Source organism: Cupressus sempervirens, chromosome 6 (assembly GCF_028749045.1).
Source record: "Cupressus sempervirens isolate cs-2001-9-10 chromosome 6, ASM2874904v1, whole genome shotgun sequence".
Lineage (NCBI taxonomy): Eukaryota > Viridiplantae > Streptophyta > Pinopsida > Cupressales > Cupressaceae > Cupressus > Cupressus sempervirens.
Genome location: NC_143123.1, coordinates 428,775,345 through 428,790,573, shown reverse-complemented (window position 1 = coordinate 428,790,573; position 15,229 = coordinate 428,775,345). Strand labels below are relative to the sequence as shown.

Below are 15,229 nucleotides of genomic sequence, written 5' to 3'. Positions count from 1 at the left end.
CCTTACTGTATGTTCAGTGACAATTGGAGAGTGAATTGGTATAGAAAAATTATATAATGAATGCTTTGAGCATGATCGACATGCCCCCTTCTATGCTTTTCTTATGACGTCTTCGACGTTTCCACAGAATAAATACGACCAAGAGGAGAAACATAGTTTTGCATCTGTATTGTGTATGCTGTATTCCTCACTTTCAACTACCCACATTGTGGAATCACCTGTACGTAATGTGAGTATATATGAGCTCCTCCATGGAAATAGAGCGTAGATTGGAGACCTATCTTCACCGTTTAAGCTTCCCACTCCTTCTAGTAAAGGTGATATTCCATTCAACAAGCAATATTTCATTAGTTTAATTCTATTTTCTCCAACAATAAATGGCCTTAGGAATTCCCATGTAAAGGGCTGCGAGAGAAAGAAGTAAAATAGCAAGTAGAGGGGCTTTCTTGCTTCCCTTTGATGTCTACTCGTCATTAGATGATACATGATTTTCAGCAATCTGAAGACATTGATAAACCTAAAGCATTTGCATCTTGACAGTGAAGAAGATACATTGATTTCTAATGGGGTAATTCTTCAGACATGCACGCTGGCAATCATCATTTTCAAAAAAAATTGGGATTTAAAATGGGAATCCCAAATAACAAGTATTTTGGAGGAATACAAAGTTCTTGTTTCGGGGTCAAATGGAGATCTCGAATCCACATTTGCCTGAATTCCAATTTTCATTTTGATTGATTCATTTTTTTTAAGAGTTCCAAATTCTACTTCCTGCTTAGACCCTCTGGGTCCATTTGGTTCCTGAAATATGACATGAATTGACTTTTTTGAAATCTGGATTTGAAATTTTTTGTGTTTGTTCAAAACTGGAAAAATGAAATTAGCATACTAGACTTCCAATTTCGCCTCAAAACCGGGTTTTTCAACTTCCTACTAGCAAGTAGAAATTGAAAATCAAAACTTGGTTTTGTTTTTCAAAAAGTGTAAAAGGAATAGATTGAACTACTTTTTGAAATTTTCATTCAACTCCAAGCTTAAGCATAAAAACGTGTCTTCAGACACATCTTGTAAGTAAAACACACGGCTTAAGTAAAATCCCCAAAATCGAAATGAAGAGTTGCAAAACCTTGTTTTTGCGATTTGACTAAACCAAAGTTTGTAGAAATCCTGATTTTTAAAATTCCACGAACCAAACGGAACGTTATTTTTTTTCTCCATTCCTCCTCGTTGCATTCGATCTTGCACTGTAGCGTTCGATACAAATAAAATTTTGGTCTCGCACACGAGAATGTGGATGGAGTTTACAAGGTTGATTATGCGCAATCAAGAATGTTAGTTGAACGAGGTGGTTGTTGGCATTCGATCCCGGCCGGATTCATTACAGCACGACCCTCGTGTCCCGTTCTTCACCTCACTGTCCAGGCAGTCAATCGGGCGCCATTATAAATGCTGCTTCATTTTCTTTTCGGACAAGCATCACGAACAGGTGAAGCATGGCAGGAGGGATTGGATTTGGAAAACTGGTTGCAATAGCGACTGTTGTACTTGCAATATATGCAGCCACCGACCCATTCGGCCATAGTGCTATTGCAAATTTTCCCGATTTCGAAGCATATGCTGTCGAAGGCCCATCATGGTCAGAGATTCCTGTTGCTAATGATGCCGAAAACAGGCTTCAAAGGTCTGAAATAAAGTTCCTGAACCAAATCCAGGGGCCTGAAAGCCTCGCGTTCGACCCCCAGGGAAGGGGGCCCTACACCGGCGTTGCCGATGGCAGCATTATGTTTTGGGACTCCCAAAATTGGTCAGAGTTTGCACATACATCTCCTAACAGGTTATGGTTTCTCAATGCCCTTGTTTACATTTTGGATTATGAGTGGAATTCACAAGGTTTGTCGATTGTTGTTTAGTTTGGTCATAGAAGATCGAAGTCCACATGACATGATTTGAATAATTTAAGCTGAGGGTACCTATTTTGGACTTCTTCCAGCGGCTTTCTTATTTCCTCTCCTTGTATTTAGTTTAAATTTCTGTAGCTTGGTCTTCTCAACTTTGTAATTGTAATTGGTGAGTTGGGTTGTGGGTTTACTGATTATGCTGAGGGTCATTGGGTAAAAGATACTGAGGATGATATGTTGAGTCTTAAATGTGAGGGTTGGATGGTGATCAAATTAATAACAGGGTCTATAGGACGCGTTGAAGTATGTGTAAGCAATGCTTTCTGATATAGGACTCAAAACTTTACCCGTTTGGAGAGTATTTAAAAACATTTTTGTTGAGAATTATTTGTAATTATGCGCGGTGTTTGGTATATAGTTGATTGTTTGGAGGTTTGGGTTGAGACCATTGGTTGGGTGCTTTCCTCGAGAAAACACATAAGTAATCGTGTGTTTAAGCTTCCCTCGTTGATATGTCCTCTCACTTCATCAAGACAGAGAGGCGTGAGTATCCTCAAGGCTCGCATGTACCTCAAAGTCTTAACGTCTTTCACTTGTTGAGGGCGTCACACATTTCTCTCCAATGAGGTTGAAAGTTTGAGAGAGCATCTTGATGTCCAGACCATAATGGGGAGAAGCATATTGATTCCGCCCTAAAAAGAGAATCAGATTTACAGTGGGCAAAAGCTTGCATAACCCTTCAAACTAGAAGACCTTATATTTTACATTTATTTCATTCAGTAAATATGATTCATGGACCTTCGATAGGAGAACAGTATCAATAATATTTTCTTTGATTCTGAATCATTTAAATATTACTGTTGATATGCATATGCAGAGAACACAGTATTCATCACAATGCAAATAATTAACATCATTGCATATAAATCGAAGAGGCTTCAGTTGTAGCTGCATACAAGTATTGATTGAAGAAGCTTTAAAAGCTGCAAAGCTGAGAACAAACTAGTATATTATGGAATAAAAGTCTTCTGGAGCCAGCGAATTGCTGTAGAATGAACATGAATTACTGACGGAGCAGCAGCATATGGAAAACTCTGCAGTAGCAGCAAACTTTCAAGTTTTTGGATTTCAGTTTATTTGTCTTTAAAATGTTTTTTTTAGTGATAAAGTGGCTCCGATTAAGTCTGGGAATATTGCAGGGGACTTCTTTGATTTGCAGTCTCAATACTGTGGCCCAGACTTCAGACATTATGCCTTATTAAGTTATTAGTGATAAGAGCCTTGAGGAAAATATCTTAAACTTGATTCTCGATAAGTACTAACAAGAATGGATGAGTTGAAACGAACTAGAGCAAATTGAGACAAGGGGACTGCGATGGAAATAATGTTTCATATCTCCTGATTGACAATTAAATATCTTTGAGGTCAATGCTTAAGGTCTTTAGGATGCACGGGCTCCACTGGTTTGTCAAAGAAGTGAAATTGCAATTATAGTTTCTTGTTCTTATGATGTGCAAGGCTGCTTCCAATCGTCAGCCTCCCCTGCTCTGTCTTCGACTACTTCATTGAGGAAAGCTCTTTTGTTGAGATTAAAACTAAATATGTTATAATCGTCTCTTTTATTTTATTTTGAATCTTGAATGGAATATTATATATCATTTATGAGTTTATTTTGTTATCTGATAGGATTCTAATCCTATGTTGATACTTCTTTAGTTAAATTGAGCAATGAGCATATACATTCTGTCAAAGTTGTCCAGGTACAATCCAGATATAAGTCTTTATAGCTCAGAAGTTTGAGTCTTGGTGGGGTGTTGTAATCAAGAACAATCTTTTTTCAATTGTACTCAACCAATTGAATTACGACTTTTTAATATCTTGATTTCTGTTTAAATTGCACATCTTTCAAACACTTTACTCCCAAAATGTTTTTGGAAATGTAAATGGAGCACTTTCACCATGCAGCTGATACAACTTGTGTCTTAAGAGTCTGGAAGAAGGTGGAGATTCAGGGTGTAAATTGTTGATGACTTTCTTTTTAACTTGCCACTTTGTGAGAATTGAGAATCTAAATCTGGTGATATAAGCATTATAGCAGTTAAAACGTTAGAAACAGCTTTTGAATTTTATTCATTATTACCTATAGCTGAGATTCAAAGATGGAGATTCTTTCTGGTCCATGGCTATCTAATAAGAACCTTGGGATGCAACAAAAAAATGAGGATTTAAATTTTGGATTTCAAAGGAGGGAAAATTAAAGGATAGATACATCAATATCACAAGATTGGTTCAACAATGTGAGACTTAGAAATGCAAAGTTGACAATATATAAAGCAAATGGAAAAAACAACCTGCTTGTGGATTTATACGAAAGTTTTATATGGCAAATTCGTGTCATATGGTGGTGACCTAAACAACCACCTTCAAAACAAAGATGAGTTTTTGACATTCTCTCCAAGTCAGAAAGGCTATACATGAATTTTTGACATTCTCATTAAGTCAGAAATGCAGCCATACAATCATCAATTCAACCCGTGGCATATAATGCAAGTTTAAGGTTAATAATATTAATTATCCTGAAGTATTTTTTGTTTTGTTTTTGAGCTTTATGATGACTCAAGAGGTTGTCAGTAATTTTATTAGTGTAGATACAAAATGTTGAATGGTCCAAACTTTTCGACAAAAGCGTTTGATAAGTTCAACAACCATTTATTGAAACTCTGAAATGCGTTTTTGCCAAACTCTTTAACATACCGAGCATCTTAATTTTTTTTTGACAGCCTTTTCAAATCAGAATGAAACCATAACCATCAAAATTACTACCTTTGAGATGTTATGGTTTAGATTTAATGATATTTTTATTTAACAAAGTTGAATTTTTCGGTTGATTTTTTTCATGTGCTTCAACCATTTATTGACATGCTTTATTTACTAACCTCTGTTTTGTTGTAGACATGTTAATAGTGATTGCCGAGCTAGGGAAGCCAATCTTTGCCAAGGTTTTTCATTTTGTGTTTGTTCAGGATATGTTATATTTGAATGGAAAAGAATGGATTAACAATGTTCTTTTATTAATGCAGGTCAGAGATCTGCAAGCCTGGGTCAACTCCCATGGCAAATGTAAAGTATGAGCACCTATGTGGCAGGCCTTTGGGCCTGCGGTTCAACAAGAAGACAGGTGATTTGTACATTGCAGATGCCTATTTTGGATTGCTTAAGGTGGGACCTGAAGGTGGGCTTGCTACTTCTCTTGTCAGAGAAGTGGACGGGATTCCTCTAGGATTCACTAATGATCTTGACATTGATGAGGAAGGAATTGTCTATTTTACAGATAGCAGTGTCAAATACCAAAGAAGGTATGGCTTCATATTAGTTCTTTTGTGCTATATATAGTATTGTCTTTATGCTATTTTGTTTCCTTGTATTCATGTTTTTCATCTTTTGTTGTGGATCATGTATCCATTATATCTTTTGAATGTAGAATTCCTTGTTTACTTTGGGATGGTTGCAAAGCACCCTAATACTGTGCTACACTGTGAGAGGAGGACTTGTGCATATGTTAAGAATCTTTCCCATACGTCGTGCTGGGAGTTTGAACTTTGGTTTGTTTTTTGTTGAAGCATAGTTGAATAACTCCATGCTGATTCTATTTGTAGCCTGTCCTTATTTAAAACACAGAAAACTATGTGATGAACTGAAATGCATTTGCATGCCTGAGGAAACATTTTAGGAGGTATGAAGGATTGGCCAGACACTCCATGGACTATGAACTGCAGCGCAACATTATATTGTGATACATGATTTACAGCATTACCTGGGGACACATTTTCACCCCAAATAGCAGAGCCCTGGAAGTGGAGACTGCACTGGGGACGAGGGGATGGTGGGAAATGTTTCCAAGCTGTTCCTGATTAGGCAAAAATAGTTGGAAACATTTCGAGTGCTTGGGGACGGCGTTGACTATTTCTAGAGATGGCTATCTCTGGGACGGCCAGGGATGTCTGAGATATCTCCTGACCGTCCCAGGATGGCCAGCTGTCCCCAGCAACAATCAATGCCATTTTAAAAATAACACACCCAGCTTTTAAAAACGAGGCTTGAAATAAAAGTTCAAATTTCGATTTCATACATTCATACTCATATATATAATTCATTAAATTAAGAATCACTGCCAATATGCATGAATAATGAATATCAAAAAGGCCAAAGGCTGCAAGTTACAACAAAATGAAAAGTATCATACCATATATCATTGCATCAATACACTTTAATAACCTGATTGTACGTTGAGTTACATGGTTGTAACTTGTACCTGATTGTCAAACCATAGACATTATAAAAACATTGGTTGGATTCCACATACAAGTCAGACGACAGGGGCTGTTGACACAGTTAGAAGACTCAAACATTATGCAAAAAGACATTTCATCACACAAGGTGCTCAAATATGTTGTTATTCTACTTGCCATAATGAATAAGGGTGACATAATGAAAGCACAGAAACTGGTCATTAAGCCTGTAAATTTCTTTTATAAAATATCTGATTGTGTGCACAAAAATATCGTTATGGGGGAAGAGTTCCTAGTTTTAATCTAGTGTCTTGATGTTTATGTATGATACAGTAAAAGTTAAGGAAACATATACTCAAGCCTGTATATTTCTTTATTAGAATATTTTAAAACTCATGCCCAGTTTTCTTTCAACTGAGTTGCTATGTATAATGTATTTCTCTATGATAAATGATTTTAGATTTATGAATGCTATTATACAAATATATTTCAAATTTCAGATATCTCTATATATCTTAAAATTTAATTTAATTTTTATATATAATCGAACTCTGTTGTTCCCTAAAATGACGAGAAAAGAAATCCATCTTGGAAACCTGTTACCCCATCCCCCCATCCTCCTGTCCCAGAAACTCGGGGTAACCTTGGTGGTATAGAGGATTTGTTGAGTCATTGGCAATGGAGTTTGAGTCTTTATGTTACCACAAAAGAGCCGAGACAGATCTGCTTGCCTGGAAGTGGCTAGTCCCAGACAACAATAAACTTTGAAGCATAAAACACGCTTACGACTGAGCCAAAGTCTTCCTTTTTCAATGCTCATATTATTTAAGGTGTGCAGAAGACTGGTTCAAGGGGAAGAAATATCTTTTTTGGTATTATTTAAAGGCTTCGAGTTAAAATTCTCGTGGAATGCGAACTTCAGCTTATGCTTATGGCTTGTGATTTTCTAATTTATGAAGTCTTATCTGAATTTGAGTCAAATCAGTCTTGATAAGCCTATGTCTAGCTGCTTATGAATCTTTGCACATTTGGTCTTGAGTCTAAATATGAAGCTGATATGAAAACATTCTGATTATAAAGTTGACACGAAAACTTACTATGAACTACAAAATTGCATTTACTGTGATTTCGGAAAACACATTAGTCGCCTGAGTTAGCTGTATTGAGTTGATATTTAGTAAATTTTGTGGTAAGTTGTCAAGCATTTCTCCTTTTTCCTAGTATGGAGTCAAACTCTTTGGGCTTTCTTGGACTCTTGAATGAGCTGAAACTCATATCGTAGTTTTCAACGTCAGTCCTTTGTTTTGATACAACATCCTAGGCTAGAAAGTTGATCTAGGTATTCAACCGCTCTGAAACTTTTTATTGTCTAGGAGTTGTGATGTATTTGTAAGAAAACAGATGTTTCAATTTCGTAGTCCATTGGAGTATGAAAGACTTTTAGTAGCCCAAATCCACATTTGCAGATTTACATATTGGTCAAAGGGGATTTTAAACTTATAATTCTTTAGTACACATAACATTCATATAATAAGTTGATGTTTGAGGTTTTGTCTAGAAGTTCTATACCAAGCTTTTCATTGAGAAGTTCAAATTTTTAGATTTTTATTTGGTAAATCCTTTTAGGTAGAGATTCAGCTCATGTTAGCCTGTTGAAAGCATAGGGGCACCAATATATGATTTTCTGTGTCTAATATCATTTCCATAGGATACAAACTCATATCGATTTGGGAAATGTAATGCCCTGCTAGGGAACTGAAAGGATAAGGCTAAAAGTTACTAAGTTAGGTGAGTAATTTTTTTTTTTGAAAACATCATTTACATGTTAAGTTCATTAATCATAGATGTAAGGTTCTTATAGGTTCCCTAAAATCCCCTTTAATATCATCAAACATACATGTAAACCCAATCATATTTTATTCACGAATTACTTAGATTTTTCATTTGCTAACGTTATGAAGTGTATGTAGTTTATCATAAATTCATCTAGATACAAAGAAATATACAATGTCATGACATCATCATAACTTTATCTATCTTTTGAAATAATATAATATATTCACATTTCCCTTTATTTCTCCTAGAGATACCCTTTACCCTTTTACATAGCTTTTCAATTCATGATACACATACATATGATCTTTTAATTTCTTCAAGAGTTTATATCACAATATTATATAGATTTTTTCCAAAGAGATTCAACACATAGGCTTCAATAATTAATCTTTAACAACTTCTCAACAAGGATCCATATAATCCATCCATGAAAACTCAAAAAATACCTTGAAAATATTTACCACCCAACCACGTAGAGCCATAAATGGTCTACTCCCTTGAGCTAGGAGATAAGACCATGATCCACATAGTTTCTAAGGTAATCTAAGTGTTGTGATGTGGAGCCTAATTAGACTCGGAGGTTTATTTGGCGTAGTTTCCCCCCAGATTATTTCTACAGGAGTTTTGGGGCAGCGCCTCCAAGACGAGGTCAAAGGGCAATGCCCTTGTAGGGTCTTGGGGCAGCACCCCAAGTGCACTCTTTGTCGTAGTATAGTGGGGGGTTGAGGGGCAATGCCCCCGTAGGAGTTTTTGGGGGCAATGCCCCCGTAGGCAAAAATGACCTTATATTGTAAAAGGCATCGGCTGCTTTTTTTCCTCTGTTAGACAACTTACTAAGCGGTAAAAAACTTGTATAAAAAGGCTTAGGGTTAGGGATTTCATAATGTATGGTGATATTGTAGCTTCTTGTGGTGGTATTGAGCTATAAGGGATTGCGGATTGTAATCACTGGATAATAATAATATTGGACTTGCTGTTGGTGGACGTAGCCCAAGAATTGGGTGAACCACGTTAAATCTTTGTGTCTTGTGTTCTCTTCTGTGCGATCTATTATTTTTTGATATTGGTTATATTTACATGTAATTGTTATTTCTGTCCGTGGTTAATCCTAACAGTAAGGCTTACACCCCAAAATTGAAGTACAAAAGTAACATAAAGCCACACAAATAATAATGCCCCAAAATGAAATCACAAGGCAAATGGACAACTAGAGAAAAAAACAGAGTTAGGGGTTCAACCACATCTAGTTGAGTGTCATTGCATACCCATCAAATGTTGGGATCAACATCCTAGACCAATGTCATTTTGATGCATCCACGGCTTATACAAAATGACATATGGTCCTAGTCCCCCAATAGGACATATGTGACCTTGTCACACTTTCCTTAATGTTGGGATCAACCTCTTGAACTATTGTCACCCTGTCACATCAAGGCCTTAGACAGGATGGCATATGGCTCCAGTACTCCAACAGGACAAGTGTGGTCCAATATTATTTATCTTGATTAATGTGTTAACCCAAACCCCAAATAACCTATTGATTTAATTAATGTTTCCACTTGATTACAAACTCACATGTGGAGCCAACCTACTCAGGTTTCTGGTTTCTACTACATAGGATCCTCCAGTGACCACTTTTGGGTACCAACACCTATGGTGAGCCACTCACCTAGGGCCTCTACCTTACTAAAAAATCCAAACCAAAATCATAGAAAACTTAAGGGCACAACATTGTCAGGGTTCCATGCCCCTAGTTTAAACAAAACCTTAACACATATATAAGCATCACAATGCATAAACAATAAAAAAGGAGCAAAGAATACAAACATATATATATTTACAAGCATTTTCAATGCTAAACATAATTGGTATATGTCACATAAAATTTTGACGTGCCTCTGGTGTCTTAAACAACAATTGGGAGCATGAAAACCCAAGTAAAAGGTCAATCTTATTATAAAGCCCCAAATCAAGCATATATAATCCAAAGCATATAATAGAATCATGTAGCATGCACAAGAAACCATGGGTAAGAACACATGAAACATATCACAATACAATATTCCATGACTTGAGTTACCAACAACCCTCTAACAAAAAATATTAATAATACATTTTCAAAAACTAGTGATAAAATACCATAGGAAAATGCATAGCAATTTTTACAAATTGAAACTCAAAACATCTAAATAACTCTAGGAATTAAATATACAATTATAGTACATCAAGAGAATATATAAATAGATCTATAATTAGCTAGATAAATAATGCAATTAATAATTTCGATCCATACCTGAAGCCAGAGCAAGGAGACAAATAGAGTTTAATAAATCCACTTGAGATGCCTCATTCAAACCCACCCCAATTTCTCAAACCTATATGGTTGAAGAACAATCAATTCCACTAAAATAATCCCCTCTCTCATCCCTTTAAACTCTCACATATAACTCTCCCTCGCATATCATTAATTTTTCTCCATAAAAATATTCATAAAAAGTACAACCAATCTCTCATCTATCTTTCAGCGATCCTTCCCCTTCACATTTACATTTTACACCACATATATATGTTCTTGAATAGCTTTCATACCCCTTTAGGGGAAAATACACCACCCTTTTAAATAAAACTAATTCCAAAATCTGAAATTGCCTTAGTTTATGTAATTAACTACCATTTTACTAGTGTTTAGGCATATTATGGGTAAATTAAGGCTATTTTAGGAGTATATAATGAATAGATGGTCTAAAAGTGATGTAAATACCCTCTCTGATGCTTTTTAACCTATTTTTTAATGGTCGTCTTTGTATTTGTGTTTTGATCTCATATTCTTTCTCATGGGTAACACATATTACCTTTTTCTCTTGAATGAATGTTATAACAACTCTTCTAAATGCTTTTTTAATATTTTATTTTATCCCTTTTCATTTCTTTATTTTTTATATTCTAATAGATTTATCTTTATATCTAAGTGTATAAATAAATCACTTAAAAACAATTTATAACATACAAAAATGCTTAAATACATTAACTATGTAATGATGCATATTTATATAGGTATATGTATGCACCCTTATATGCTTATATAAATATACCAAACAAATATCATAGACAATTTAGATGAAAATACAAATATCCAGATCATGAACACATAATTCTAAACACTAGAATCCACCGATCAATCCATCAAAATAAATGATAAAAATGTATTCCCCGGACTAGGTGACTAACTTCCTATTAGATTTCTAAGGATATAAGGATGCCTAAATGGATCATGGTTCCATCTCCTTTTTAACGACAACCAGTACGAGGATTTTGAGGCACGTTCAAACTTGTGTAGCTAGGAGGAGTCGATTCCTTGTACTTGTACACACCTGCATCACCAACCAACAAGATACAATACAATACAATACTACACACACACACAAACAATGATGGGAAAGGAAGGAGAAGTGCAACATTGTGTAGATTCTCAAAGAAGTGACTACGATTGCCTCCCCTCATCCAGAAGACACACCAAACAGAGTAAACACACATACATATATAAGGCATTATGGGTTAGCTTAAGAACTTCTAATAATCATAATATTATAAACAAGGTATTGTAAGCATAAATAATAAATTTAGAATAACATATAGAGCATGATACAATTCAACCATATATCTGATCTCCTAAAGACATTATATAGAACATGATCAAGTGTCTAATGCAAAGAAAAATCTAACATCATAAGTAAGAAATGATGTGTGTGATGTATATATACATATTATAGCATAAGAACCTAGTTGATTACCAGTTTTCGAGTAGATCAGTACAATTCTTTTGTGTTAAGAATGTGAGATGTTATCTTATAGTTTTACCTATGCATGAATTTGTAAAGTTGTGAAATCAAGGAGTATAACAAGTAACCTTATCTCCCAACCTAGTCCATGTGTACTTATACTATTTTCAAAAACCTACTAATACTTGTTAAGATAAGAGGGGTGTTACAGGAAAGATATAGTAAGAATAGCATCCCTGCACAACTAGACGAGTTCTTGATTAAGGGGTAAAAAGTAAAACAAGTTTTGGAAGGCAACAGCAGCAGGATGCAATAAAGTCATGCCAGAAAACTAAGTAACAAAGCAGGAACAGGATGATATGCATACAATTTCTTCAGGGTTTTTGCTGCTTCCAATTCTTCCTTGTAGAAGCTTTCATGAAGAACCATAAATTCATGCAATTCTTTCTTTTTCTTATTGTAGTTCTATTTGCTGCCTCTAGTCCTGGAGCTGGGACCTGCATTATTTTCTATGCATTCCACTTAAATAAAGGGTATCCTCAGGTCAACAACAACTTTCTTTATCTATTCATTCATGATTTTTAGTCCCATAGCACTATCCAAAATAGTGCATTTGCCGACATAGACGACCTTGTTCGAATTTCCTTTGATAGTTTTCTTGACCTTATCCATTGTAACAAGTTTTGAATTATGGCTATCCAGGCTTAACATAACCTCTTCTTCCACAATTTCCATTTTATCCTTCTGATTTGTGGAGTCAGTCAATGGTCTATTGACCTGGGGGATAGATCTTTGTTTTGGAAGATTCTTTCATCCTCATCCTCTTCTGCTTTTTATCTAATAATACATAGTTTGAGATCCATCTTATTGATCTTCTCATAGAACCATTTTGTGAGATTGGACCGCGCATTAATTCTCTTGTAGGTCTCTCAAATTTTGAACCATCTGATTGATTACCACTGGCAATTCCTTTTGAGGAGATATGAATTGACAGAGGTGTCCATTGGGAGAAATGGCAAGGGACTAGTATGCTAGGCTAGGCTTTAGCCTTGCCTTTACCGAAAACATCCATTTTATGAGAATTTTTTTTCTTTGGAACCTCTTAAGTTATACTAGCATTCTTTTTCTCAGTCCCCTTCTTAGCAGTCACTGGGGTCTGGTTGATTGCACTCGAGATTTCCATTCTCTTTCTTTTGTCACCATTGTTGTACCAGTTTCTTTACTAATACATCCAGATTCCAATGTCCTGTAGATCCAGGCTCATAGCCTTGGACAGGGAGTCTTCTCGCTCTGACTTCAATCAATCCTGTCATTTTCATTTTTGGACATGATGTTAAACCAAGGGATTCGTCAGCCTCATGAAATTGACAAAGAACTTAATTAACTCCTGATGCAGAGGTTGTCATCCCAGGGGCTCTTGTGCAGTCTTCGATGGAGTTTTCAAATGATGAAAATAAGTAAATTAGGAAAGAAACAATTCTTTCATGCCAGAAATTATTGAGGATACATGAAGTGGTAAGAGCAAAGGATTTGAATCTCTTTGAGAGTTACATACCTCATACTGCACAGGGCAACCTAATCCCACAGAGGTTCTAGAGAGCTTCTAGCATGTCCAAAATGCAGTTTCCTATGTTTGTTCCCTGGTTTGAGGAAGAATTGAAATGGCTTTACTTCCAAATTTCTCTCCCCAGATTTGAAGATTTTCATTCTTAGAAGCTAAAGTACTCTCTCTGCCATTAAATCTTTTATTACCTTGAACTTCATTCCTTGTAACACCATGTCTACTATCCCAACCTTTAGCAAACTTGATTGCTCACAGGGTGTCATACCCGTTAAGTTTCCATGAAGGGAATCGGATCCCCATTTACCAGTATTTTTCACACCATAGAATTCTGTTTGAAGCTGTTATAGTTTAAGGGATCTCTTCTATTCATATCACCTCCCATGACAACATGAATTTTATCTCTTTCAACTCTGCTCCACCAAATCTCACTTGACATATTTATTAAGTGTTACATAAGACTTGAATTTCCTGCCAACTTTCTCAGAGTAGTAATGCACATTGTTAAAGTTATGGCCTATGCATGTTAGCCTTATGAAAGATGTGTCATTGTTTTGCAAGTTAAACATACCATTATTTTAGGATTCAAACTAATGGAAATGCTTAGGATTTAGAACTGTTAAGACTTTTTAGTGATTTACAGAGAATGGCAAGCATATGAATGTGCATTAATTTTGACAAAAGTCTTTGTTGTTTGTTATCTTATAGTAGGTGCTGCCATGTTACATTAGTTTATTGTTTTGTTCCTGTTCTGAAACTTACTGTTATATATATATCAGGAACTTCATGCAGTTGGTATTTTCAGCTGAAATTTCAGGGAGAATATTAATATACAACCCACATACCAAGGAATCTAGAGTGCTACTTAGGGATGTGCCGTTTCCAAATGGAATTTCCTTAAGTAAGGATGGATCCTTTTTTGTCTACAGCGACTCTTATGGTGGAAGGTTGGTTTTTAATTACTGATTTTATTTGTTATTCTGACATTCATAACATTTAATCAATTATGCTAGAAGTTGGTGTTTGGTAGATTCAACTTTTACTCTGATCCAAATATTTACAGGCTCAAGAGGCATTGGTTGAAAGGCCCCAAAGCAGGTACAACAGACATCTTTGCAGTTTTGCCAGGACACCCTGACAATGTACGGACTAATGAGAAAGGTGAATTTTGGGTGGCTATACACTGTCGCCGCAATCTTTATTCTCATCTGACTGGTTTGTATCCAAGATTAAGAAAAGTAATATTGAAGCTCCCAATTCCCCAAAAATTCCAATATCTATTGCATCTTGGAGGAAGACTTCATGCCATGCTTGTGAAATATAGTCCAGACGGAGAACTACTTGAAATTTTGGAGGACAAAGAGGGAAAGGTAGTGAGAGCAGTAAGTGAAGTTGAAGAGAGGGATGGGAAGCTATGGATGGGATCTGTTTTGATGTCTTTTGTTGCTGTTTATTGATGTGGCCTGTGTTTTCCTCAAATGAAGAGGAAGACTTGTTGACATCGCGATTGATTGTTTTACAGTAACAAATTATATGAAAGACAGAATTTGGAGGATGCAATAAAGCCAAATTCAAGGATCTCAGTTATTATATATATGGACGATCTTTCTATGCTTGATTTACCTTCTTTATCACTTCAATCTCTCTCTCTCTCTCTTTTAATATCAAATTTAGGATTTGAAATCCTAAGGAGGTAGTTTGAAAAATCAACGAATGTTAAATGGTCTCCAGGTTTAATTATTTTCTTTTTTCTAATTATTGATAAAACATGCTTACGAGGAATAAGAAATTCCAAGATTTATCGCCATATAACATGCATAGTGTGAGCACTGACAGGCTTGCTTAGCCTTTTAATGATCCAAAATG

At 35.6% G+C, this 15,229-nt stretch overlaps 1 protein-coding gene across 1 annotated transcript; it reads left to right on the top strand.

Moving 5' to 3' along the window:
• Positions 1-1,475: 1,475 nt before the first annotated feature.
• LOC149552874 (protein STRICTOSIDINE SYNTHASE-LIKE 3-like) lies at positions 1,476-14,981 on the top strand. Its single transcript, XM_089788413.1, has 4 exons — positions 1,476-1,834; positions 4,979-5,254; positions 14,143-14,310; positions 14,427-14,981. Exons 1-4 carry the CDS (start codon positions 1,494-1,496, stop codon positions 14,818-14,820), a joined length of 1,179 nt encoding a protein of 392 aa, XP_089644539.1. The 5' UTR covers positions 1,476-1,493; the 3' UTR covers positions 14,821-14,981.
• Positions 14,982-15,229: the final 248 nt, after the last annotated feature.